The following is a 26330-nucleotide window of genomic DNA, read 5'->3' on the forward strand; positions in this document are numbered from 1 at the left end:
TTTTTTTTTTTTTAACATTTATTTATTTTTGGGACAGAGAGAGACAGAGCATGAACGGGGGAGGGGCAGAGAGAGAGGGAGACACAGAATCGGAAACAGGCTCCAGGCTCCGAGCCATCAGCCCAGAGCCTGACGCGGGGCTCGAACTCACGGAGTGCGAGATCGTGACCTGGCTGAAGTCGGACGCCCAACCGACCGCGCCACCCAGGCGCCCCCGATGGATTCTTAAAGTGCCCGGCAGAAGGGCTGCTGTCCGCACTCTCCCTTGAGAATCGTGGATGAATGCCGGATGATTCCACAAGCTTCCTTCCCTAAGAAGGACCAAGGTCTGCTGACTGGTTGATGAGTGTGGGAATTTTGGGGGGGGTGCCTAGAATTTAGAATTCTTCAGCTAAAAACGGTCCATTATTAGAGTTCACCGAGGACTCAGAGGAAATACTTTCCTAAGAAACTTGACATCCACGAACCTTGTAAAACCCCCATTGTGCATACGTCCGTAGGGTGAGTCGGGATTCCGGGTCTACGTGGCGAGTTGGAATTCTAGCCCCGTTTTCAGTGCACTGGTAGCCTTGTCTTAGGTTAGCTGTGACTTTCAAGTATGGCTGTGAAACCTTTTTATTGGGGGAACATTCCGAACATGCACAGAGGAAGCAGAGCAGAGGAATACCCACCACCAAGTATCCAAACCGCTCTCATTCGTCTATACCTCTTCCCACCCTCCACCCCAACTCAGTGATGATTGCTGTCTTTAGCTCTGGTTTTAGGAGGTGAAATTTACCTACGCTGAAATGCACAAATCTTTGCTTTGCACTTTGGAGAGACCATATACCCACGGAGCCCCCATTCCTGCTACCATATAGAACATTTCTGCCGTCCCAGACAGTCCTTTTGCCTCTCCCCAGTCCCCAGACAACGCCCGTTCTGATTTTTTTCCGCCTTGGAATAATCCTGCCTGTTCTAGAACTTCTATAAATGGAACCATCAAACACGCACTCTTTTGTGTCTGGCTTCTTTCGTGCGGTGTCACGTCTGTGAGATTCATCACGCGGTTGCTTGTATTGGCAGCTTGTTCTGTTTTCTTGCTGAGCAGTATTTGATTATACGAAGAGACCACAGTTTGTTTACTGTTTCTTTGGTTGATGGACGTTGGACCGGTTTCCAGTTCTGGGCTATGATGAGTACAACCGCGCTGAACGTTTGAGTACAAGTCTTGGTGTAGACATATGTTTTCATTTCTCGGGAGCGAAATGGCTGGATCGAATGGTGTGTGCATGCTTGATGTTTTTAGAAAGTTCTCTTGGCCTTCCAAAGTGGTTGGACCCTTTTGCATTCCCACCGGCGGTGGACGGAAGTTTCAGTTGCCCTGCGTCCTCGCCTACATTTGGTGCAGTCAGCCTTTGTAATTGAATTCTGTTCTTTTTAAATGAGCTACCAGGGGTGCCTGGGTGGCTCAGTCGGCCAAGCATCCGACTTCGGCTCAGGTCACGATCTGGCGGTCCGTGGGTTCGAGCCCCGCGTCGGGCTCCGTGCTGACAGCTCCGAGCCTGGAGCCTGCTTTCGATTCTGTGTCTCCCTCTCTCTCTGTTCCTCCCCTGCTCGTTCTCTGTCTCTCTCTGTTTCTCAAAAATAAATAAACGTTAAAAAAAAATTTAAATGAGCTAATAAATGGATGGAGTTTCTGGAAGATTTCATTCTTGTTCATCAGCCTGGCGTTGGACAGCTCTCTGTTCCTTCGTCTTTCCAGAATTCCTTTCCCACTGATGGTGAATAGAGACGGCCGTGTTCAGAAAAGATTAGGGACCGTGGTTTTGAGGTTGAGCAGGGCGGGGGTTGCCCTCCGTCTCGCCTCTGTGCTCCCCTGGAGTTCTGGTCTGGTTTGGAGCAGGGCAGGGGGCTGAGTAGCCTGACCTCCCTTCCAGGTCAGATCCTGGCAGGCCTGGAAGCCTCTCTCCCTTTGGTGGGGGGGGGGGGGGGGTGTCTCTGGGGCCCAGGCTTCACCCCCTTTCCCCCTGGTGGCACGTCTTGTAACTGCTGCCCCACCCCACGGAGGCGCTGCGTCTGGGAATCCAAGCCCACCTGGGCCTCTCTCTCTTTTCCCTGCAGATATTGGCCCGGTGACCCTCACGGCAGACCCGGCGGTGTTTCAGAGAGAGCTGAGAGAACTCTATGTGCAGGTGGGCCGCCCTGCCCCTGGCTGCCGCCCATCCCCCGCCTCCTGCCGTCCTTCCCAGTCCATGCAGAGGCCAAGGTCTTTACCCTACCCAGTGGCCAAGATGGCGGCTCCCTGAACCGCCATCACCTGCCTCCCAACACTGCCGGGGGCCTGCACCCCAGCTGGGGGGTCCCGGAGAATCTGTACTTCTCGGGGTTCCTTCCTTTATTCGGTGAACCAAGTACCGACAGGAGTCCCTGTGCCTGGCACGTAGTAGGTGCTCATTATTCAGTGAACGGACGAAGCGGTAGCTGAAGGAGGATGCGAGGGGTCTCCTCGCATCCTCTGAGCACCTTGGTAAAGCATCTGTCCTTCCCCGCCTCCCGCCGCTGAGGACGGCAGCTTCCTGAAGGCAGGGCCCCCACATATCTGGCTCACCGCCGGGTCCCCCAGGACTCAGAACGGGGCCCAGTGCCTGGAGGGGACGGGAAGCACTTGTGGGCCGGATGAACGGGCCCGGGAGAGATGCGTTACTGAAAAGCGACCCCGTTGCTGCGTGTGCAAAGCTGTCGAGGCAGGACACGCTCCCTTCTCGCGGAGCTCCCGTCCGTGGGCCAGGAGGGCGGGAGCGGGTGTTGGTTGGTTTGGGACTGATTCCGGGGCAGAGAGGATTCGGGGGGAGGGCTGGCTGAGAATGGCGTCCTCTGCCCAACGCCCACCTCTCTCTCTCCCGGCCGCCCCCTGTACCCTCCATCGTCCAAGCCTTGGCCAACACGTGGCTTCTTTGGGGCATCTGTTAGACGTCCCGGGGCTCCCCTCCCTCCTCTCCATCCTGCATCACTCACCGCAGTGGTAATTAAAGAATCATGTCGTGCTTGTTAGCGCTTAGAGCAGGCCCCCACGGGAGGGACCCCACTCTTGCGTGGGTGAGCAGATGGCGCCACTCGTCTAAAGCAGGTTGGATGTGACCTTGTCTCAGGGAAGGCGTGCCGTGGCCGGGCCTCACCCATAGCTGGGCGGGGACAGAGGCCGGACAGAGGGGATTGCCCCCCTCCGGCCCCCCGTCGGTGTCAGAGGTCTACCTGGGTGGGCCCCACCTGGAGGAGGTGGGTGGCGGCCCCTGACACACCCCTGCCCCGCAGGGAGGCGGTGACTGCCCAGAGATGAGTGTGGGAGCCATCAAGGCTGCCGTGGAGGTGGCCAACCCCGGCTCCTTTATCTACGTCTTCACGGACGCCCGCGCCAAGGACTACCACAAGAAGGAGGACGTCCTGCGGCTTCTGCAGCTGAAACAGTCGCAGGTGAGCGGACCGGCCCGGGGAGCTCGAGCGTGGGGGCCCCAGGGGGGTCCTGAGGAAGCTGGGGTCCCCAGCGCAGGCAGCCCGGGCCCCCACCTGCCGAGCGGAGGGCGGGAGCTTCTCTTCCAGGGTCTCCGCCAGCCCTGGAGGCCGAGCCGGTCTGGTGAAGTCCAAGTGTGTTCTCATGCTCTGGGCCCCCCGCCCGCCGGGGCTCCCGCCGCCTGGTGAGGCTCATTCTTGATAAAGACCACGCCACCCCCGGCTCCCCTCGCGCCCTGTCAGAGTCTGTGCGATCCGTCTTCCTCCTGGCGTCGCCTCTGCTCCCGTCTCCGCAGAGCGAGGCGCCCTCTTCCCAGTGCCTCAAGGTCTGGACTCTCTGCTGGGGTTTTTGCTTCTTGTGTTCACAGCCAGGGCTGGGGGAGGGTGTGCACGGGACGGGAGAAGGGCCGTCTGACTGTGTGACCTCCTCGGGTGAAGCTCTCGAGAGCTGGGACAGCTTCTCTGGTCTCCTGTCTAGAACGAACGCCATTCTCCAAGGTTCTTCTTCTTCTTTTTTTTTTTCTTTTAAATTTTTTTAATGTTTATGTATTTTTGAGAGAGAGAGAGAGAGAGAGAGAGAGAGCGTAAGCAGGGGAGGGGCAGAGAGAGAGGGGACACAGAATCCGAAGCAGGCTCCGGGCTCCGAGCTGTCAGCACAGAGCCCGACGCAGGGCTCGAACCCACGAACCGTGAGATCGTGACCTGAGCTGAAGTCAAACATTCAACCTTAGAACCCACGGTTTTTCTAAGTGTGTGGCCTCCAGGGGCTACTGCTCGGGGCCAGCCGATTTCCATCCCCTTCCTTGTTGTAGATTTAATAATGGCTCCCAGTGGCTCAGTCGGTTAAGCATCTGACCGCGGCTCAGGTCGTGAACTTGTGGTTCGTGGGTTCGAGCCCCGCGTCGGGCTCTGTGCTGACAGCTTGGAGCCTGGAGCCTTCGTTGGATTCTGCATCTCCCTCTCCCTCTTGCTCACACACTCCCTGTCTCTCTTCCTCTCTCTCAAAAAATAAACATTAAAAAAACAATGGCTCCCATGTATTGAGGCACCTAGTATGCCTGGCCCTGTACCACACCCTTGACCTGCGTCGGCCCCGATCCCCTGGGGTGGGCGCTCTCATCATTCCCATTCTACACAGTCGCATCCGCTGAGCCCGGAGGGGAAGGGGCTCGGCCCAGGCCCCTCCTCCCTGGTTCTGGCCCTGCCACTCCAGTCACACCTGAAGAAGGTGGCCAGGGAAGCCACCTGTGTGTCCCTCTTCCAGGTGGTCTTTGTGCTGACGGGGGACTGTGGTGACCGCACTCACCCCGGCTACCTGGCTTACGAGGACATCGCCGCCACCAGCTCCGGGCAGGTGTTCCACCTGGACAAGCAGCAGGTGACCGAGGTGAGCCTTCCCTGACCGTCCTCGCCCCTGGGCGGCTGGGCTTGGTGGTCAGGTAGCTGTGCCACCCGTGAGCAGTGCTCCCCCTGTGGCCAGCACAGTGAGTGCTGTGCTCCGGGCTGTATGAGGTCCTCTCGCCAGCCCCCGACCCTCTACCCGCCCCCCCGCCCCCGCCCCCACCCCAAAGGCAGGTGCCGCAGACTTCCCGATTTCGCAGGTAAAGAGGCTGGAGCTCGAAGAAGCACCCTGGGTCCCACAGGTGGTCTGGGCTGGCAAGATGGACCTAGCAAAATTTGCCAACAGTTGGGGGGCGGGGGTACGGGGTGAGCTTCTCCGCAGAGTCGGCGAACCCAGGGGCGGATAGAGGAGTGGGTGGGGGGCAGGGGGCGTCCGATTCAGGCTGTGTTGCTGGGGCAGAGAGTCCTGCCGGGGAACGAGCAGGCAGGCGCTTGCTTGGTCCTGTGTCCTGAGATGCAGGGTTGTCAGTGACCTGGCATCTGTACCCTCGCCGTGTTCTTGAACTGGGTGCCTGCCCTTCCTCTCCTCCAGGCCCCATTGGCCGCTCAGAACTTGCCCTTCTTTCCCTCTCCCTGCACGTCTGCCCGCTCCCTTTCAGGAGCCAGAGGGATCCTTCCAGTGACATGCTCATAAATGTTCACAACTGCGTCCCTGGAAAGAATAAGAATGTCCGTTTCCATCTCCCTCATCTGACCAATGAGCCTCTCCTGTTTGCCCCCTGGAGAAGGTCGGGGCCCTTATCCAACCCCGTGGCCCGTGTTCTCCCCTTTTGCTCACTGCTGCCACCCCACTGGCCTCTGCTGTTTCTTCGGTGCCCCGCGTCTTTCTACCCCAGGGCCTTTGCTCATGCGGCTCGTTTTTCCCACGTCTCCTCCCCTGGCTCCTCATTTTCCCGGTCTTAGCTGACATGCTGTCCCCTTGGGAGACCTCCCTTGATTTCCCTTCTTGTTACTTAATGAACGCCACTAGGCTGTGAGCTCCCTGACAGCCCGGCCCTTACGGGTCCTGTGTCCCGGGTCCCGTCTGCTGCCGTATCCCCGGCACCTTATGCAGCCCCCAGCGTGGAGCAGGTGGTCAGTAAATAGCCGGTGGCTGGACACATGCGGGGTCCCTTGCGCCCGAGGCCCTGGGAGGAGGAAGGCAAGAGAGATTGTGTGTGTGAGGCAGGCCCTGGCCCCAGCCAGCCCTGCTGTAGCCTCCAGGAGAGGGTTTTTTTTGTGTTCTGTATTTATGCTCTCCGGGGCCGTGTTTAGATTAGCGTGCCTTAACTCCCTGTTGACAGATGGCGTTTATGGCTCTCCGCGACACATTGGACTTTATTCCTTGGCATGTGCACCTCCTCTGGCGCTGAGCCGCCCAAGTGAGGGTTGGGAGGCATTGAAGAGTGGAGGGATGGCTGGGTCCTTGTCTGGGGGGAGACCTATTTGGGCGGGAGCTGGGTGCTTGTCAGCGGCTAATCAGGCAGTGCGGTGCCGGGCAGGGTGGCGGAGGACGGCCCTGCCCGGGTGTGTGGGGCCGGGCTCTCCTGTGCTCTCTCTCGAGGTGGGGAAGTTGGGGAGACTCCGCTGGCTCCTGGCCATAGTACCCCGCCTTCTGTTGTGGGAGCCTGACTCGGCGGTAGGTGTCTCACTTGGTGGGACCTCCGGTGGCCCAGCATTGGCTGCCTCTGGGTAGCGGCCTGGAAAGCGGCCGGGGCACCCGGGAGAGGGAACGGTGTCTTTGCCCAAGCCAGGGGGGAGCTCCAGCTGAGAGAATGACTCCTCAGCAGTTGCGGGAGTCCCTAAATTATTGCCTGTGTCGTTAGCCCCTTCACCTTCCCAAGGTACGTCCCGTGTGGCAGGAGCGACACGTTCTATAATCTCTCTTCCCTTCGCTGACCGTGCACCTGCTACGCTCACCGCGCACAGCTTCAGGTGCCGGGCGCAGAGACAGAATCCATCCAGGTCCGGTCTCGGTGCTTCTGAGCCTTTACTTTCTTCCGGTTGTGGGGTTGGCCCTATGGGATTCCAGGGTAGTTAAAGCAAGGGGAGGATCCTCTCCCCCTGGCGGGGTCAGTTCGGAGCTTTTGCCAGCCTTCAGTGGACGGGGGAGGCGGGCATCATGGCCCCTTGGGGGTGTGCATTTCTGGTCTCGGCCGAGCTAGGTCCAAGGCCCCCCTCGCCCTGGCACAGAGCCCCCCACCCCCGCCCAGTTCGGTGTACGGTCACCAGCCCTGGCAGAGTGGGCCGGAATTGCTGGGCAAAGCCCCTCATTCTGAAGCTTTCTCTGGTCCTGGGAAGTCCATTCTGGGGGCCCAGACCCTGCCCCTGTTAGCACCGGCCCAGCCCGCACAAACGTGACAGATCGCCCAGATTCTGCACATTTCTCAGCTAGGAGAAAGGCGAGCCACCTTCTAAGGCAGTAAGTGTGGGGTGCAGGGGAGAAGGGGAGCTCTGACCAGGTGGTTCCAGTTAACAGATCAGGAGGCACCGGCCCCAGAGATGACTTCATCCCGGACTCTTCCCGGAGAGGGCAGCCCGGTGGAGGTTTAGGGCCGCGTGCCGGCTTCGGACCCCAGCCCTGCCACCTGCCTGCCGTGTGACCCGAACTCAGTCCTTAACCTCTCTGGGCCTCCGTTTCCCCCTGTGCACGGCTGGGTTTTTGAGAGCCCCTGCCCGGTGAGACGGGGGCGCTGTCCCGACAGGCACCCAGAAGCCCTTGGTGAGAGTTCGTGACGGCTGTGGCTCCAGCCCCCTGCTTTGGGGTGGAGCCCAGAACCCATGCCAGGCTCCGGCACACCCCCCTGGAGAGTAAGGGCTCTCTCGGAAAAGGTTCTCAGGACCCGAGCGCCCAGCGGTGGCGCCCAGCTGGCAGGGGCTGGTGCCCTCTCTCCATCACTGCCTGCCGGGCTTCCTGACCCAGGCTCCACGGTCCGGTCCCAGCTCTCTGCTCTGCGGCTCTCGGGCCCTGTAGGCCCCCTGGCCTCCCCGCTCGGCCTCCTTGGCCGGCCTGGCTGTCAGGCGTCTGGGGGAGGGGCCCCAGGGGATGATTTATCTGCCGTGAAAGGCCCAGCGGCAGCCATCTGGCCAGGGTAGCAGCTCCAGATTCTTTCCTTCCTTCCCCATCGGTGACAGAGAGATGAGCCCCATTGCAGCACAGGCTCGCGGGCCCCCGGTCCCGCTAACATCTGGAAGCCATTGTCTTCGCCAGATAAACATTGAGCTGGCTTGATGAAGGCACTCTGCTCCGAGGGCTCCCCAGATTCCTCTTGGAGCCCTGGGGGGATTGTAGGGTCCAGGAAGCCTGTCCACAGGCCTGGACGCACAGGGGATCCGGGCTGGCTGAGGGCAGCGCCCTGGTGGTGACGGGCTTAGGGCAGACCCCGTGGGCACGCCGCCGCCTGGTGGGGTCCCTGGCACTGAGCTCAGTCTGAGCCTTCTCTGCCGGTCGGTAGCCTGAACTCCTGGGCACCGTCCCTCCGTCATCCTAGAACAAGCTCGTAGTGACAGTTGCAACGCAACAGTGCGTGTGATTTCTCTGGGTAATTGTCAGCTGGTGCAGCCACCGCCTCCAGGCAGCTTTGCTCGGTTGTGATTTCCTCCCGACCCCTGACAAGGCCCGGGCCCGGGGGAAGACGACAGTGGTCCCGGAGCTGTGGCAGCAGCTGCCTCACCTCGCTGGCTTCTGTCCGCCTCTCCAGATGGGAGCCTCGACTGCCGCTTCCTCCCGCCAGCCCCTGTGTGTGCGCAGAACCTTTTCCAGGGAAACATTACTTAGAAAGCTAGACGAGCGGGCGCCTGGGTGGCTCAGTCGGTTAAGCATCCGCATTTCGGCTCAGGTCATGATCTCACGTTTTCGTGGGTTCAACCCCTGCCTCAGGCTCTGAGCACTGACTGTGTGCAGCCTGCTTGGGATTCTCTCTCTCTCTCTCTCTCTCTCTCTTTCTCTTTCTCTCTCTGCCCCTCCCCTGCTCAAGCTCTCTCTGTCTCTCTCAAAACAAATCAAATTGAAGAAAAAAGAAAGAAAGCTGGGCAAAAAAGAAGAAAGAGGGACCTCCAAGTATACAGAGAAGTGAGTTTTCGGAACCTGGGATTCGTATCCTGTAGTAACTGAAATCCAGCTGCAACGTGTAGATGTCCCAGCTCAGTCTGGACAAAATGTATTCACTTTTTGAATCTCGGGCACTTTCTTCCAATTCCCTTCTTTCCCTTTTCTCTCTCGCCGGCGATCGCACAGTAGGACTCTGATGCGGAGCAAGGTTGGCCAACATGTAGCACACGAGACCCGCTTTCGGACCCCGTATCCCAGCAGACATGACTCATCAATCACAGAACATCTTCTCACTGAAGCCGAATGCGGTTTCGACTTTTGTCGCACAGTATCCCAGGAAGCTACTTCCAGATTAGATTTGATTGGCGATTGATCAGGTTTGATTAGATTGATCGGAATTGGCGAGCGCCAGGGTACCCCTGTGGTTGCCTAGGGGTATAGATTCAAGTCATGGCATACTTGTTCTTTTTCAAGGACTTTTTCTTAAAAAAAAAATATCATGAAAGATGTTAAAGATAAAGAAAAGTCAGAAGAAGATAGAAGGAAGAAAAAGAGGGAGGGAGGCAAACCAGAAGACAGACTCTTAACTGCGGAGAACAAACTGAGGGTTGGTGCAGGGAGGCGGGTGGGGGTGGGGGAGGGGCTAAATGGGGGATGGGGACTGGGGAGGACACTTGTGGCGAGGAGCACTGGGTGTTGTACGTGAGTGATGAATCACTAAATTCTGTTCCTGAAACCAGTGTTGCACGATGTGTTAACGAACCAGAATTTATTTTATTTATTTATTTTTTAATTTTTTTTTTTAATGTTTATTTATTTTTGAGACAGAGAGAGACAGAGCATGAACGGGGGAGGGTCAGAGAGAGAGGGAGACACAGAATCTGAAACAGGCTCCAGGCTCTGAGCCGTCAGCACAGAGCCCGACGCAGGGCTCGAACTCACGGACCGTGAGATCATGACCTGAGCCGAATTCGGACGCTTAACCGACTGAGCCACCCAGGCACCCCACGAACCAGAATTTAAACCAAAACTTGAAACAAACAAAAAAGAACCTATGTCCCAACTAGATTCAGCACCTAACATGTTTACCCTGCCTCCTCTATCTGTCTCTTTCTATGCCTTTTGTTGAACGGTGACACCTTATCTGTAAATAGTCATGGGTGGGTTTTTAAAAAAAATATATATATATGACCTTGGACACAGCCCACGATACCCTCTAATAAAATGAATAGTATTCTGCTGGTATCGTCCGATGCCAAGGTCATATTCAGTTTCCCTAATTGTCCTCAAAATGTCTTCGGTAACACGTTTTGTCAAATCAGGATTTAATCAGGGGCTGTGCATTTCATTCACTTGTGTGTGTTACGTCCGCTTCCATCTGGAACAGTCTACCCTTTTTTAATGCCACTAACTTGCTGGAGAGGCATCGGCTGTACAGGATCCCGTGTTACGGATTCATCTGATTGTTTCCTTATGGTGTCATTAATTTGTTCCCTCACCCCCCCGTATTTCCCCTAACCTGCCAGTTAGCTCTCAGTGGCTGATTAATGGAAGCCAGCATTTCTGGCAGGAATATTCATGGTTGGTGCTGTGTGTATTTTCTGTTGCATTGCCCCGGGAGGTAAATAACGTCTGATTGTCCCGCTCTTCCTGATGATAGTTTGATTCCTGGTGAAGGTGGTGACAGCCAGCTCTCGGTGCATTGTAGGGCCGCATTTTTCCCCTTATGACTCAAGGGGTCTGTGGGGTAAATGCTGGGGCTCCACATGGACGTCCAGTTCCCCACCCGCCTTCCGTCTGATGGTTGTGGCGTCCGTGGAGGATGCTTGCCTGAAACAATGATTTCATTAGGGGTTGCAAAATGATGATTTCCTCATTGCATCATCTCGTTCACATTTGTTAGTGGGCGTTCTTCCCTGAAAAAAGAGCTTTGGCTTCTCCAAAGGGATGGCTTGGTTTTTTGAGGCACAGTGCCTATGGAAAAGGCAGGGATCGCACTTAGTTCTTCGTCTTTAATTAGCAGGTTGCTTTCACTGGTGGCAAATGAGGTTTTATTGTTTTGAATTTCGCTTTTCTTTGAGTATTATGGGCACACAGATTCTTTAAAATTTGTTTATTTATTTTGAGAGAGAGAGAGAGAGAGAGCACGAGCGTGCACAAGTTGGGGAGAGGCAGAGAGAGAGGAAGAGAGAGCGAATCCCAAGCCGACTCCACGATGTCCGTGCAGAGCCCAACGCAGGGCTCGATCTCATGAACTGTGAGATCATGAACTGAGCCGAAAATCAAGAGGCAGACGCTGAACCGAATGAGCCACCCGGGCGCCCCGGGGCACACAGATTCTATAGTTCAATGTGTTTCACTTGATTAAAGTCATTATTCTTTTAGGGGTTCAAGTTGCCCCAGATTTAGCCAATGGGAGCTCTTTTCTCTCTGCGCCTGTGGTGCTAATTTGTTGGACAGTGAGGTTCCTGTTTCATTTTGTTTAGTTCAAGAAGCATCCCGTGAAAACCTTAAAGTCACTTGGCCCGGGGCTGGCGGGGGGATGGGGGAGGCCCCCTCCGAGTCCTCTTGCCTGGTTTTCTTACTGGAAACTGTGGGATGTGGCTGCTACAAAGGCAGGGACCGGGATGGAGCTGAGTCAGGTGACTGCCAGGTGAATCTGGTGGCCCTGGTCAGGAGGTGCGTGCCCTGTCGGACCACACACAGTGAGCACATGCTTCCTGAGTACCCTGTCTGTGCCAGACGTTGAGCTCGGGGCGCGGCGGAGGGTCTCTGCCCTCCTGGGGCTCCCAGGCCAAGAGGGGAGACGGGCATGAATGTAGCCAGGAGTGGGTTGATAAAGAAGGGGCAGGTCATCTCTGTCAGAGAACAGCATGTGTGGGGGGAGCTGCCTAGGGAGGCCCGGGGGTTCAACCCTATAAGCGTGGGGAGAGTCAGGGGCACGCTGACCTTGAGTCGGGTTGGACAGCTGCCTAAATCCTAGGACAGGACACGGGGTCTCGAAGATCGTGGTCAGGATTTGGAGAAACTCAACAATTTTGTGCTCTGTGCGATAACTTAGACTGGATCCGGGGTTGCTGACATGGGGTCTGTGCATGCATGGGGGGTGGGGTCTTTGAGAACCCCCCCCCCCCGCCCACAAAATCATGCTTTAAATGTGTACCTGGGTGGGGGAGTCCTCGCCTGTTGCCTGCTTTTCAATGGGACCAAAACACTTAAGATTTTAGAATGAATAAGCACTTCTAGAAACCAGGGACTTAGGATTTCTCAACATCGTGAAATGAATCAGGAGGAGACTCCAACTTTGCAGCAGACCCTCTCGGTCCTGCTTAGAGAGTGTGCTACCCTGGCAGGAATGTGGCCTGAGGCCCCTTGGGGGGGGGGTGACAGTGAATTACATTGCTCTGGGGGAGAGTCCGGATCTCCAGCGTTCATCTGTGGGTAGGAGGCATCAGGAAGGCTTCCTGGAGGAAGTGGCGGGTGCCATAGAAATTGGCCATTCCCTCTGAGCTGCCTCGGTTCAGGCGTTACATCTCCCAGCCGACGGGCCAGGAGGGTAATGATGTGTGAACTGGCCCTCTTGTAGAGCGGTGGGAGTGTGGGGGGACTGGGTGACCTGGAAAGCCCATACGCTGCCTGAAACCCAGGGTGGGGGACTGGATTCTGCTGGCGACCTGTTAGAGACCTGCCTCCAGTGGGTCAGACACAGGCGGGACCACAGGCACCTCTGCTGGCATCAGCTTCTCATAACCTGCCTCCCAGGTGCTGAAGTGGGTAGAGTCAGCGATCCAGGCCTCCAAGGTGCACCTGCTGTCCACGGACCACAAGGAGGAGGGCGAGCACACGTGGAGGATTCCCTTTGACCCCAGCCTGAAGGAGGTCACCATCTCCCTGAGCGGTCCGGGTCCCAAGATCGAAGTCCGCGACCCGCTGGGTATGCGCACCCTAGGACTGGCCGGCCTCTGCTTTGGCCCCAAGACTGAGCTGGGAGTCCGGGGGGGGGACAAAGAGAGAGACCCGGGGTGGCAATGGGTTTGGACACAAGGCTCTGGGAATAAGGAGGGTGGGGGGGTGCCAAGTGGAGGGCAGAGGGGGTGCCCATGGTGAGCGAGGAAGCAGGGAGGCTGTTAGCAGCCAAGGGAGGGGAATTAAAACAACGACAGTCCTGGGGGCGCCTGGGTGGCTCAGTCCCTTAAGCATCTGACTCTGGATTTCACTCAGGTCACCATCTCACGGCTGTGAGATCGAGCCCCACGTCGGGCTCCGCATTCAGCTTCACATTCTCTCTGTCTCTCCATCTGCCCCTCTCCTGAGTGCGCCCTCTCTCACGTGCTTGGGCTCTCTTTCTCTCAGTCTCTCTCTCTCTCCAAGAGTAATGACGGTCCCTGGGATGCAAGGTTCACGCGGAGTCTTACCCGTATTCTCTCAGTGGGTCCCTACGGTGGGCTAGCAGACCAGTCGGGGCAAGAATTGGTGGCATGTCACCGAGATGGGAAGCTGGGGCTCTGGGAGGTGGAGTGATTTGTCCAGGTCACCCAGGGTCGGTGTGATTGGGACCCAGCCACCTGGCCTCATGGAGCTCCGAGGATGTCCTGGGTCCCCAGGTCTGGAGGCGAGGTGTATGGCCCACACCCGGGGGTGGATGAGACTGGAGTGTAGAATGAGGTAAAGGCCCGAGCACCGCCTGAGTCCTTTGTCACTTTCTCTGGGAAGGCTGAGGCTGGTGGTTGGGAAGACCGTGGGTTCCTGGCAGAATGGGGCCTCTGTCACAGTCAGGAAAGATGTGGGGGCAGAAACCCTTGGGCGTTCCACAGGGAGGATCCTGCAGAAGGACGAGGGCCTCAACGTGCTCCTCAGCATCCCTGACTCTGCCAAGGTCGTGGCGTTTAAGCCTGAGCATCCTGGGCTGTGGTCCATCAAGGTACGGGGCCCTGGTGCCCAGGGAGGGGACCAGTTTCACCAAGCTGGGACACTGTCTCCCTCCTGCCTGTCCCGAGAGCCTTGGGTCCCTGGGAGGCTGAGGGCTGGAACATGGGTGGCGAGGTGGGCGTACCAGTAGAAGCAAAGGGTCCAGAACAGAGGAGGAGTATTCTGCTTTGCACCAGTGAGAGGAAGTGGAGTGGTTTGGGGTTAGTTAGGGAACTTTTAAGAAAGGTGGAGAAGTGACTTGAGGGTCCAGAGGTGGGTGACTGAGCCGGCTTGAGGTTCAGAAACCTATCCTGTGAAGAATGAACGAAAGAAGCAAGGGTGACCTTGTGGGGAAGGATGGCTCAGAGGGACAAGGGCTGGCAGGGGGAGCAGGGCCCACTCTAATCTGCAAGGTGCTGGAGGCCAGGGACTTGGGGTAGGCTGGGCCCCCGGCAGAGTGTCCTGGGATGGGGGAGGCTGCTGCCTTGGAGGGATGTGAGCTCTTGCTGATTGGACAAATGTTTGTGAAGCACCTGCTAGGCTCCAGGCCCTGGGCTGGGCGTGGGTGCTGCAGGGGAGGGGGCAGCATTGACTCCTGCCCTTCAAACTCTGAGTGGCTTTGAGCCAAGAGCTCTAATGCCAGTGGGGAAGGCAAAGCAGGGCTTAGACCTGTAGGGGGACAGACAGAGCTGCAGGTGTTGGGTGGGGGGGAGGCCAGAAGGGCAGAACAGCCTCAGGGGTCCCACTCAGGACACTACCGTAGCTGAGGCTTCTTCTGCTTCATTTGGGGAGCGTCGTGCTGGGCCCCCAGGGAGTAGGTAAGTTGCCCACGTGTCTGTCCCGGTGCTGGGGCACCGGAGGCGGATGCCCTGGTGACGTGGGCCGGGGCCTGTGCTAGGTCTATAGCAGCGGTCGCCATTCGGTGAGGATCACAGGCGTCAGCAACATCGACTTCCGAGCCGGCTTCTCCACCCAGCCCTCTCTGGACCTCAACCACACCATTGAGTGGCCCCTACAAGGTATGGTGCTCCGGACCCTGGGGACGATGCAGATCTGCCTTCTGAAGAGGCGGGGCTTGCCTTTGGGAATCGGGGAGCCTTGGGGGGCAGGCTATGAGTGTGTGACTGCAATGTACCCGGAAGAGGCTGGCTTGAGCCATTCTCTCAGACCACAGTGAACCGAGCCCAGGGCCAGCACCCTCTCCACTGGTCCCCGCCCAGGTGACGCCGTGACCGTTTACCTTTAGGACGCACTCCCTGCCCCCAAAGGCCCCCAGGACCTTTGGCTGTCCCCCTTACTACTCAGTCCACACTTTCTCCTTTTTCTTTGTCCAGACTTGTCCGTCTAGAGCTTCTTCGGTTTTCCACGGAACAGCAGGCTAGTCCAAGAAACTAACCGGTGCTAGTCAGTTGTTAGCTTACTTGAAAAGGAGAACAGTATCTTACTCCAGAGGAATGAATGTCCTGGTGGACGTTCCGATGTTCCGGAGGCTGATGGAGGTTGAGAGCCCAGGGGGATGTTGGAGTTGGAGGCACAGGGTCGGTTTTCTGATGGGAAGCCACCCCCTGGGATCTGGGGTTGCCTGTGTGTCCCATCGTGGCTCCATCTGGAGGAGGAGGGCTCCAGAGCAGGCAGGGGCTCTTGGCTCGGGTTGTCAGAGCTCCATGCCAGAAAGTACCATCTGGTGGCCAGATCAGGGGTCCCAGTGTATAGTTTGGGAAGTATGGCCCCTCACCGTGGGGCCATCAGAGGACTTTGCTGGGACCAGCTCGGAAGAGAGAAGGGGAGGGATCTAGACCAGGTCTGGTCAACTCGGACCACTGACTAATGACCAACACGGTACATACAAGATCCTTAGAGCTTTTGAGCGTGGGTTTGCTCTAACTTTTGTCATCGTTGTCAGCCCTTATTGGTTCTGTGCGAGGACCATCTCCAAAGCGAAAGGGGGCTGCTTGCTCATTTCACGTTTGTTTTTCCCAGCGTCAGGAAGGGGGGAGGCAGGGAAGCTTGGTTCCCGTTCTAGAGCCAGGAGAGAAAAGAACTCCTAAATGCAGCGCGCGAGTGGGGATTGAAAACTGAAGGGTCGCCAGGACCAGTCCCCAGTGGAAGAGAGTGAAGGGGACCTTCTTGGGACCTTTTTGGGACCTTCTTGGGTTTCTGCTTTTGATAAAGATGTGGTTTCCAAGAAAGTTTTTTTTAAAAAAAAAAAGAGAAACAGCAGGGCAATTGCAAATGAGAAGTGGTTGGCACTTGGCTTCAGTGCTGGGGCATCCAGGAGTCTGGAGGCCATGGCTATAGCTGGACAGCAACTGCCCAAATACAGAGGACAGCAGCTACCTGCCGTTGGCTGATTGTTGCCACATGTGAATGGAGCCCAGTGCCGACACACGTTATTTTTCCAAGGAATCCGGACTTCCAGATTTTGATGTGCCCTTTCCAGATTGTTCTCCACGCTTCTTCAAAAGTGTTAAGGCGTTCAGATTTTTATCCAACCACACCCCCTGTTCCCTGGTTTGTGGCCTCTGAGAAAAAACACAGTAATCACTGCCTGAAAAGGGAAAGACCCGAGCGAAGTTCCCAAATCAACTAAGGGAATTCAGAAACCCAGCTCCAGCTCTGTGTTTTCTGGAACAGGGTGAAAAGCCCGTGGCTAATAAGACAGAAAAGAAAATCAAAGGAAAGTGGACCGCGGGGAGAGAGAGGATAGGCAGGAGTCCGCGTTCCCAAACTAGCGCGTGTCTCACCTCGGCTGGTCCCAGAGCCTGCCCGATGACAGCCCACGCCAGAGTTAACGGGGGGAGGGTGGTGGTGGAGAGAAACGCCCCCTCCCAGTTCTACTCCATGAGAGCCCGAGTCTGCAGAGTGGAGGTGATGCAGCCGTGGGAAGCTGTGGTGTGGGTGGACAGTGGCGTTTCAGGACCACGGACAGTAGCAGGCCCCCTCTGCTTGTCCACCCCCCAGCATTAGTTGGCACAGCAAAGAGGTGAGGGGGCCGCGAGGAGGGCCAAGCAGTCTGGGTCCCTGACTATGGTCTGAGGGCCCCTGCTTGGGGAGGATCATGGAGCCGGCATCTTCTTCCTCACCCTTCCCTCTGCAGGGGTGCCCATCTCCCTGGTCATCAACTCCACGGGCCTGCAGGCACCCGGCCACCTGGACTCCGTGGAGCTCTCACGCAGCTCGGGGCAGCCCCTCCTGACTTTGCCCATGCAGCCCCTGTCCAATGGCTCCGCCCATCAGCTCTGGGGCGGACCGCCCTTCCACGCCCCCCAGGAGCGCTTCTACCTCAAGGTGAAGGGCAAAGACCACGAGGGGAATCCCCTTCTCCGTGTCTCTGGAGTTTCCTACAGTGGGGTGGTCCCAGGTGAGTGAGTAGCGCTCGTCACCCCCAGTGCCCCGGCTCACTTGGAGACTCACTTCTTCCTGGAAGCCTTCCCTGATTGCGTGATATTAGAAAATTAAACTTCTACGAGCAGGAAACTCTGCAATGTGTTATGCTAAATACTGGGATGGTTCAGATGTAGCAATCAGTCGGGGATTTAGTACAAAGCCATCCATCTGCCCATCTACCCATGCATCCACTCACGCATTCGTCTCTCCACCCACCCTTCATTGACCCAAACATCCATCCATTCATCTGCCTATCCATCCATCCACCCACTCAGCCATGCATCCATCCATCCAAATATCCATCCACCCATCCACTCATGCATGGGTGCCTCCATCCAAATGTCCATCCAACATGCATTCTGTGTCAGTCATGGTGCTAGGCGTTGTAGACACAGCAGTGGGCAGGGCAGCGAGTATGGGTCTGCTCTTCCATAATCCTAATCGTGGGAATACTAAGCTAGTCACCATTTTGAGCACTTCTCATGAGATAATCCTGAACCAAGCACCTGCCATACATTAGCTCATTGAGTGCTTCTGAGATGTGTCCCCATCTTATAGATGGAGAAGCTGAGGCTACCCATCTCACAGGGTTGCCCTGAGGGTTCCATAAGCTAATACACATCACGAGACAGCTCTTGGGTGCTCTGAGGCTGTGCCCATGATGTGGGCATTGTGGACTTGGGCCCTCCAGAGTGGCAGCTGCTGTTAGTGTTATGTCTTTGTAGGCACGGGTCATTTTGTGGTCCTATCTTTGGTCGTGTTGTGTTGGTTCCTACATGTATGTCTTTTTGCTTGTTTCCTTGTGTCCCTGAGGTCTCACATGCGGCTCAGAAGCTCCCAGAGGGCAGGGCTGAGTCTTTGGGTTTCTAGCTCTGCCTCTGGTCCTAGCATGGGGTATCTGAGTTCACTGGTCATCAGCTTCCTTCCTGGGCTTTGTTCCCTCCTCCTGCCCACTCCCCCCTTTCCCGTGGCCGTGGCCTGGGCGGGGAGCTCACAGAGGTGGATGTCACTGATATCCAACATCTTCTTTGCTGGGGATCTCTTAACAAGGGACAGACTCCTCTGTCTACTCCAAATAGGGATGCAGAGAGGGCACTAGGGTGAGGTGGGGGACTTTGAGGATCCGAGTAGGGTAGATTAGGGCAGGGTAGGGAGGTTGGGGACCCCGTCTCTCAGCCTCCTGACCTCCACTCCCCTGCTGTGGTCCCTGGGCCCCTCCTCCCTTGGCTTTTATAACTCCAAGGAGGAATTTTCAGGAGGGAGTTTCAGCAGGGACAATAATAGCCTGTTTCTCTCTGTCCTGTTCTTGCAGATGAGTCGAAGAGTTTGGATTTCTCTCTGGATTTTGGTCTTCATCTCAGGACTAGATTAGAGAGAGAGAGGGAGAGAGAGAGAGAGAGAGAGAGAGAGAGAGAGTATGTGTGTGTTGGCAGGGCAGGGAGAAGGGAGGTGGTTTGGTGTTTCGCTTCCTTCCCCACTTGATGGGTCGGGAGGCTGGGAGTTGGGATTAGAGCAGGAGGCTCTGGGTTTGGAGCAGGTAGTGAGGACTGGGCCATGGTCCCTGGGCCCATTCAGCTCATGGAAGACAGAGCCTGGGCTGGCCTTGCCGAGGATTCCAGTGTGTGTGGGTGAGCGGTGGCTGCTTTGCACACAGCTGAGGACGTGGCTAGATGGTCTGACATCCCTCTCCCCTGGGATGTGGCAGGGAGCCTGTAGCATGATGTCACCTGCTGCCCTCCCACCCCCAGCTCTGGGCTCGGAGGACGTCTGGTGCATTGTCTCACCCAAGGAGCATCTCTGGTGGGGATGCGGGGGAGGGCAGGACAAGAGTTGAGCACACGCCCTCGATCACCCAGTGAGGCACTGACAGCTGTGACTGACCCCGCGGGGGGGCGTTCTCAGACTTTCCCACTGGAGTGATTCTAATGGCCAAGGAAAGAGAATGTGTCATCCCAGGACCAGGGTCAGGCGGTGGGGGCGGTGGGGGGGGGGGGAGTGTCTCTCAGGGGCCCCACGGGGCTCATCACAAACTGTGGGATTTCATTGAAGTCTCTTATCTCAAAAATGCGTGTGAACTTTGCATTCACAGCCATGCTTCAGCTTCACTTATTTTTAAATAAAAAAGGCTTTCTTCCAACATCCTCGGGTAAAACCGACCCTCCAGGCGGATGAGAGGTCTGGAAGCTTGGAGAGCCCGGTCCGGGGAGCATTTTATCAGGTTTCTCAGGGCTGGTGCAACATCTACGTCCAGGACGGTGGAGAAGGTGGTTGAAGGTGGTTGCACAGACCCGTCCGTCTTGGCTGGTCTTCTTAGAAACCGTAGAAACAATGCCGGCTCGTCCTGAGGGGGCCTGCCGTGCCTTGTGGACACGCCAAGTGCTTTCCATGCACCGCCTCTCACCAGCTCCCCAGAGAGCGTGGTGACATCGGTGTCAAGATTAAGCCCATTTTACAGAGGTGGGAACTGAGCTTACGGGGGTAAGGTGATCCCGCTCTTGGTGACCCCCAAATGGTGGGGCTGTGGGTTGAATCCTGGCCTCCTGGCTCATCCCTGTGGTCTCTGCGTTGGCAGGCTGTGGCGGGGCGGGTGGGGAGGAATCCTGAGTGCCGGACCTTGCCTGCAGGTGCCCCCCTGGTCAGCATGCCCCCTAGGATCCATGGTTACCTGGACCAGCCCCTGCTGGTCTCCTGCTCTGTACACAGCACCCTCCCCTTCAGACTACAGCTGCGGCGGAACGGAGCCAGGCTGGGCGAGGAGAGGCACTTTCAGTGAGTGGGTGCTGTCTGCTCTGTGTCCCCAGCCCCAGGGGTCCGAGGGATGTGGGTGGCAGGAGAAGGACCTTGATCTCGGTCATAGTGTCCTGGGCATCTCCCAGCACGGCCAGGGATGGGGGGGAGGGTGGTCCCCAGATCTCCCACCACCGCTGGATCGTCACCCTGCGGAGGAGCTGTGGGCTTGCTGAGCTTCCGGAACATTCCCGTGCAGGGCCCCGGGCCCGTGGGGTCAGGGTGGAAAGGACCCTCCGAGACCCTCCCCGTCGTGGATGAAAGCCCAGAGCTCAGAGAGGGAAAGGGACTCGCTCAGAGTCACCCAGCATGTTGTAGAGTTGGCACGTCCTCGGCTGCCTTGCCCCTCCTTACCAAGCCTCCAAGAGGATTTGTCCCCTCTGGGCAGGGTTCCGGGGCGGGACAAGGCTGGGGGGCCCTGGCGGGGGTCAGTGTTATTGTGTGTCTCCAGCTGCTCTGTGTTCACAGGGTGTCGGGAAACAGCAGCTGGGAGATCCCACGGGCTTCTAAGACCGAGGAAGGGACGTATGAGTGCACGGCGGTCAGCCGGGCTGGGACCGGACGAGCAAAGGCCCAGATTCTTGTCACAGGTCTGTCCTTTCCGGCCCATCCCCGTCTCCCCTCCCCACCCCCTCCGGATTTTTCCCTCTAGGGTTTTATCCCCAGGGTGTCTCCATCTGTGGGGGAGCGTGCCAGCCAGCTGCCATCACCCAGGCCCTGCTGCCCACACTGCCACCTGGCACCCCATTTGGGCGGTCACCCAGGAACAGCCTGTGGATCTTAGACGGGAAGGAGGCTGAGAAACGCAGCCAGGGTCATGCCCTCCTCCCCCAGGCCCTTTCGGGGGCCACTGCCCATCTGGAAGTCCCCCTCCCTTAATGCCTCCAGGTCCCTGCCGGGATGGCCCCAACCGGCTCAGGAAGGTTGCTGATGACACAGACCATCTTAAAATGACATTGGCTTTGTGTTTTTAAATCAGGAATCTAAACTGCCTTAAAAGCCCAAGGAACATGGAAAGATTAGCCAGTCTGCAGCCTCTAATCCCACAGACTTGCTATGCTTCGATCTGGATAACCTGCAGTCTCATTCTAGAGACGACCTCCGTAACATTTTGATTTACTCCCTCTTAGACCTTTATCTGTGTGTGCGTTTTAAGAAAACTGGGATAGTGTTATATATATTATACGGACGTATGCATGTGACAACCTGGTTTTTTATCATCTAACAATATAACGTGTCTGCAAACATGCTTCTATGGCATGAATTAGTGGTTTTACTTTTTATAAACGATGAGGACAGGAAAAGGGAAAGAGTATAAGGAAACTTGCACACCCATTCCTTAGACTTAATAATCGCTCAAATTTGGCCATATTTGCTTTCTTGCTCTTTGGCTGAACTCTTTTTTTAATGTGTATTTATTTTGAGAGAGAGAGAGAGAGAGTGTGAGTGGGGGAGGGTGGAGGCAGAGAGAGAGAGAGAGAGAGAGAGAGAGAGAGAGACACTCTTAAGCAGGCTGCACGCTCAGCACGGAACCTGACGCGTGAACCATGAGATCATGACCCGAGCCAAAATCAAGAGTCAGATGCTTAGCCGACAGAGCCACCCAGACGCCCCTTGGCTAAACCATTTTAAACTAAATTGTAGGCATGCTGACATTTCAGTATTTATCACTCTCTTTTTTTTTAAAGTAGATTTTCCCATATAATAAAGATTCTACGATCACACCTAATAAAATGAACAGTAATACCTTAATGGTGTTTAATTTGGCCATAGTCGGATTTTCTCATTGGCCCCCAGGTATTTTTTCTGGCTGGTTTCTACAATATCATTTTTCAGGACTGTGGCGTTCACAGGCTCTTTGTGACATCAGGTCACTGGCACGTGTAGCTTGTGTGGACCCGGCTTTTTTCCTGCAGGTTCTTGGGCCCACATCCCCGGTTAGACAAATCTCTGATCTTGTCACTTCTCCCCTTTTCCTATCAAGAGAGTGGTTCTCTTAGCTCTTCCCTCCTCTTGGGCACTGGCCTTGGTTGTATATTTTGGCTGTTATGATGCCCCTGCTATTTGTACAGAGAATAGCTCTGTACTCATCACTCTTTCCCTCTTGAGAGTTATTTCCAAGGCTCTGTTCCCCAGGGTGGGATTACTGGCTCACAGGGTGTAGAGCTTGTTACATGTTGCACTTGGCCGTAGTGTGGAAGGCACACACGCCCCACGCAGCCCTCGCCGGGTGTGTGATGCTGGGGGGGGGGGGGGGAAGCGGGGGGCGGGCCGGGCCCTCCCTGGGGTGGTGCCGTCCCCGGGATGGCGAGCACGTGATACTTGGCTCCTCTGCTGGCCCACGCGTCCTGAAGGATACGGTGCCGGGCTCTGGAGTCAGGGCACCCCCGGGGGCCGGCAGGATGGTCCTTTCTCTGCGTCAGCCTCTCAGAGTCTCCTCTGTTTTTATCCGTTCAGACCCCCCACCGCAGCTGGTTCCTGCCCCCAACGTGACCGTGTCCCCGGGGGAGACAGCCATCCTGTCCTGCCAGGTCCTGAGTGAGGTCCCCTACAACCTGACGTGGATCCGGGACTGGCGGGTCCTGCCGGCCTCAACGGGCAGAGTCGCCCAGCTGGCCGACCTATCCCTGGAGGTCAGCGGCATCATCCCCAGCGACGGCGGACGGTACCAGTGCATGGCCAGCAACGCCAACGGGGTCACAAGGGCGTCCGTGTGGCTCCTGGTGCGAGGTGAGGCTCTTCCTGCCTCTGCGATGTGTCCTCCTGATTCAGCACCCTACCTGGTGCTTTTTAACAAACGATTTAAAACAAAGTTTTTATTTATTTTTGAGAGAGAGGGCGCGAGCGGGGCGGGGCAGAGGCGGGGAGGGGGACAGAGGCTCCGAAGCAGGCTCTGGGCTGACAGCACAGAGCCCAGTGTGGGGCTTGAACCCACGAACGGTGAGATCATGACCTGAGACGGAGTCGGACGCTCAACCGACTGAGCCCCCCGGGCGCCCCTCACTACCTCGTGCTTATCCCCAGAGCCCGTCGATCCACGCCTCTGCCCAGACACCACCCCCAGCAGGCAGCGCCAGCCCCGTTAGGGTCTTCCGGGTTTTCAGAGAAAAAAGATTGTGTAGCCTCCTAGCCTATGTATAGCAGTTCTCGCCGTGGAAAGTTCATCCTGGTAGCTAACCTCAATCTCTACTGCTGTAGACCAAGCCAGTTTCGTCGTGTCCTGTTTACCTCCCGTGCCGTGGGTCAGCTCCATTGCCGTATGTGGGGGAGGAGTGGGCTACGGGAAACTTCTGGAAGTCCAGAGATCAGAAGCGCGTGGCGGGGGCTGGGTGGCCCTGGCCAGATGGGGCGGGGGGGGGGGGGGGGCAGCGGAAAGAGCACCCGTCCTGGAGTTTTAGGACCCGGATGTAGCCTCGGGTCCACCCAGGGTTTAGCCAGATCCTTCTCTCTGGGATGCTATTTGCCCAAGTGTAAAAGTGAGCGTGTTGGAAAAACTGCCCTCTCTTGTCCCAGCCACTCCTGACTGGAGTGTGTTGAGACTGCCACTGGCATGGGAGGGGCCTGCTTGCCTATTCCAGATGAGTTGGCCTGGTGAGGTCTGTTCGAGTCTGACAAGCCCGTTGTACCGTGAACAGAACCTAAGTCTGGGGCCAGTACTTGGGCAGGCTTTGGCGTCCCCTCAAGGTCACTGGAGATGGGTGTTGCCCCCAGCCCTGGCATCTGCCTATCACCCTAACCCTCTCCAGGATGCTCAGCCCAGACCAGAATCCCAGGGAGAGCTTTGGAAAATCCTCCCCGTGTGGCCTGGGCGGCTATCTGGTCAACCCCAGCTCCCAGGAAAGCCACTCCCTGGGATTCGGGCCCTTGGGGGGCCTTTGCTTCCTACGTCTGGCCCATCTGTGACTTCGGGGATGGAGTGGAGGCACCTGGGACAGCACGGCTGCCCAGACAGACTCTTGACCACCTGTCCACTCTTTGAACTGCAGAGGCTCCCCAGGTCAGCATCCACACCCGGTCCCAGCACTTCTCCCAGGGTGTGGAGGTGAGAATTCGCTGCTCAGCTTCGGGGTACCCCGCACCCCACATCTCCTGGAGCCGTGAGGGTCATGCTCTGCAAGAGGACAGCAGGTAAGGGCCCCGGGACGAGGGACTCTGGGACTAGAGGTCCCAGGGGACCTCTCTGGGCCCCCATCTTCTTCCCTCTAAGTGGGGTTGGGAAGAGAGGGTAGCATTCGCCCTGCCTTCTTCCTGGGATCATTTGAGACTCGGCAGCGAGATCGCTTTGAAAACATAGCGATGCCTCAGTATGAGCCCGGGGGGTCAAGAGCCGTAGTTCCAGAATCCACCAGACCTGTGCTCGAATCCTGCCTCTGCCATTCAGGCTGTGTGACCTCGGGCGAGTCGCTTTACCTCTCTGAGCCTCACGAATGAAAAAGGACAATCTATGTAAAGTGCTGGGCGCACCGCCAGCCACAGAGCAAGCAGTCAGTAGGAAATGGCGGTCGCTAGTGATGGGATTAATTCGTTATTGAGGGTGACTTTGTGTCATCCCCACCTAATCTTTGTGTGACCCCACCTAATCAGCCCCCTCCCGTTGAGCATGTTATTTTATGGCGTGACTCCAGAATCCGTGTGGATGCCCAGGGAACCCTGATCATTCAGGCAGTGGCCCCAGAGGATGCTGGGAATTACAGCTGCCGGGCCGCTAATGAGGTTGGCACAGACGAGGAGACGGTCACCCTCTATTATACAGGTACCTGGGCCTCTCCCCCTCTCTCCCTCCCTCCTTCCCGTCCATAGATACTCACTGAGCTGGGGATACAGCACTGAACGCATGTTCCCTGCCCAGGCACAAAAGAAGCATGCGGGCAGCTAACAGTACTCGAGGGGGATCACAGCGCCGGGTGATAGGCGGGTGGGGCGAGGGGGAAATGGCTGTTACACACGGGACCGGCCAAGGCCTCGGTGAGGAGGTGATGCTTACCAGAGAAGGGAATAGGAGCAGTGTTCCCAGCCCGGGGACCCGGTGAGGCAAAGGCCCTGAGGTCGGCAGGAGTCTGGGGTGCTCAAGGGGCCGCGAGAAGGCTGGTGTGGAGTGAATTGAGGGGGACTTCAGGGAGGGCTGGGCAGCCCACCTAGGGCATTTCAGGACCTTGTAGGGTTTCCACTTTGATGGCAAGTTCAATAAGAAACGATGTGTGTTGAGGGGTGGGGTGGCTCCAGGCGGGACTGGCTTTGATTTGAGATCCTGGGTCAGAAACCTTTCTGGGATGACGGGTGGTGGGGGATGGGGAGGAGGCAGGGAGGCCAGGTCCTTCTCTCTCCTCGCTGCACCCCCCCCCCCCGCAAACTGTGAAAAGCCGCCCTGTCGCCCTAGGGGGTCTGTGGGTTGCTCCCAAGTTCCCCATCTGTTCCCACACAGATCCGCCGTCGGTCTCTGCCGTAAATGCCGTGGTGCTGGCTGCTGTCGGGGAGGAGGCCGTGCTGGTGTGTGAGGTGTCTGGGGTGCCCCCACCCCGGGTCGTCTGGTACCGAGGTACGAGAGGGGTCTGTGGAACTGTCCCGCGGGGGCCCCGGAGGATCAGCTTTCCAGAACAGTCAGGGGGGCACCCCCTCCCCCCACCCAGCCCAGCATCCGCACGGCTCAGTGGCCAGCAACAGGATTTAGAGTAGATTCATTGGGGCGCCCGGGTGGCTCAGTCGATTCAGCGTCCTGCTTCGGCTCAGGTCATGATCTCGCGGTCCATGGGTTCGAGCCCCGCGTCGGGCTCTGTGCTGACAGCTCGGAGCCCGGAGCCTGCTTCGGATTCTGGGTCTCCCTCTCTCTCTCTCTTTCTCTCTGTCCCTCCCCCGGCTTGCTCTCTCTCTGTCTCTCAAAAATAAATACAACATAAAAAAAAGAAACAAAACGAGAGTGGACTCAGGTTTGAATTCTGGCTCCCTGGGTGAAAAAGGGGCAGGTGACTTGGCATCTCCGAGCCTGCTTCCTTATCTGGAAAATGAGGGGAGATCAGACAGGTTGGTTGTGCAAGGATTCAGTGTATAGTGTTTAGGACCAGCCTGGCACCCGGGCTGGGCTCGGTGTCCTTAGATCGTGACAGTGATACAGTTACCTGAGAAATGGGGAGCCATAGGACCAGAGTTGTCTGAGGCTCTTTTGAGTTAATGGGCACGGAGGGTCTTCCTGGTGCCAGACGCTGGGCTAGAGTTTGGCCAACGGGGGTGTTCTCGAGCCTTCAGCAGGGGCCGCCGGCCTGGGGCTGCTGCCTCAGTCTTGCCAGGAGCAGAACACTAGCTCCTTCTCAAGGGTCAGCCTCTCAGTCATATT

General features: G+C 57.1%; 1 protein-coding gene across 1 annotated transcript in view; it reads left to right on the plus strand.

The window, feature by feature from the left end:
* The window catches only part of HMCN2 (hemicentin 2), a 143174-nt gene that overhangs the window by 17255 nt on the left and 99589 nt on the right, over positions 1–26330 (plus strand). The window contains exons 2-14 of the mRNA XM_049630227.1: positions 2104–2174; positions 3295–3453; positions 4754–4876; positions 12683–12854; positions 13735–13841; positions 14727–14847; positions 16926–17189; positions 19840–19984; positions 20471–20592; positions 22460–22732; positions 23989–24130; positions 24628–24755; positions 25425–25538. Of these exons, the coding sequence (XP_049486184.1) occupies positions 2104–2174; positions 3295–3453; positions 4754–4876; positions 12683–12854; positions 13735–13841; positions 14727–14847; positions 16926–17189; positions 19840–19984; positions 20471–20592; positions 22460–22732; positions 23989–24130; positions 24628–24755; positions 25425–25538 (1941 nt within the window). The remainder of the gene's footprint in view (positions 1–2103; positions 2175–3294; positions 3454–4753; positions 4877–12682; positions 12855–13734; positions 13842–14726; positions 14848–16925; positions 17190–19839; positions 19985–20470; positions 20593–22459; positions 22733–23988; positions 24131–24627; positions 24756–25424; positions 25539–26330) is intronic.

Source organism: Panthera uncia, chromosome D4, assembly GCF_023721935.1.
Source record: "Panthera uncia isolate 11264 chromosome D4, Puncia_PCG_1.0, whole genome shotgun sequence".
NCBI lineage: Eukaryota > Metazoa > Chordata > Mammalia > Carnivora > Felidae > Panthera > Panthera uncia.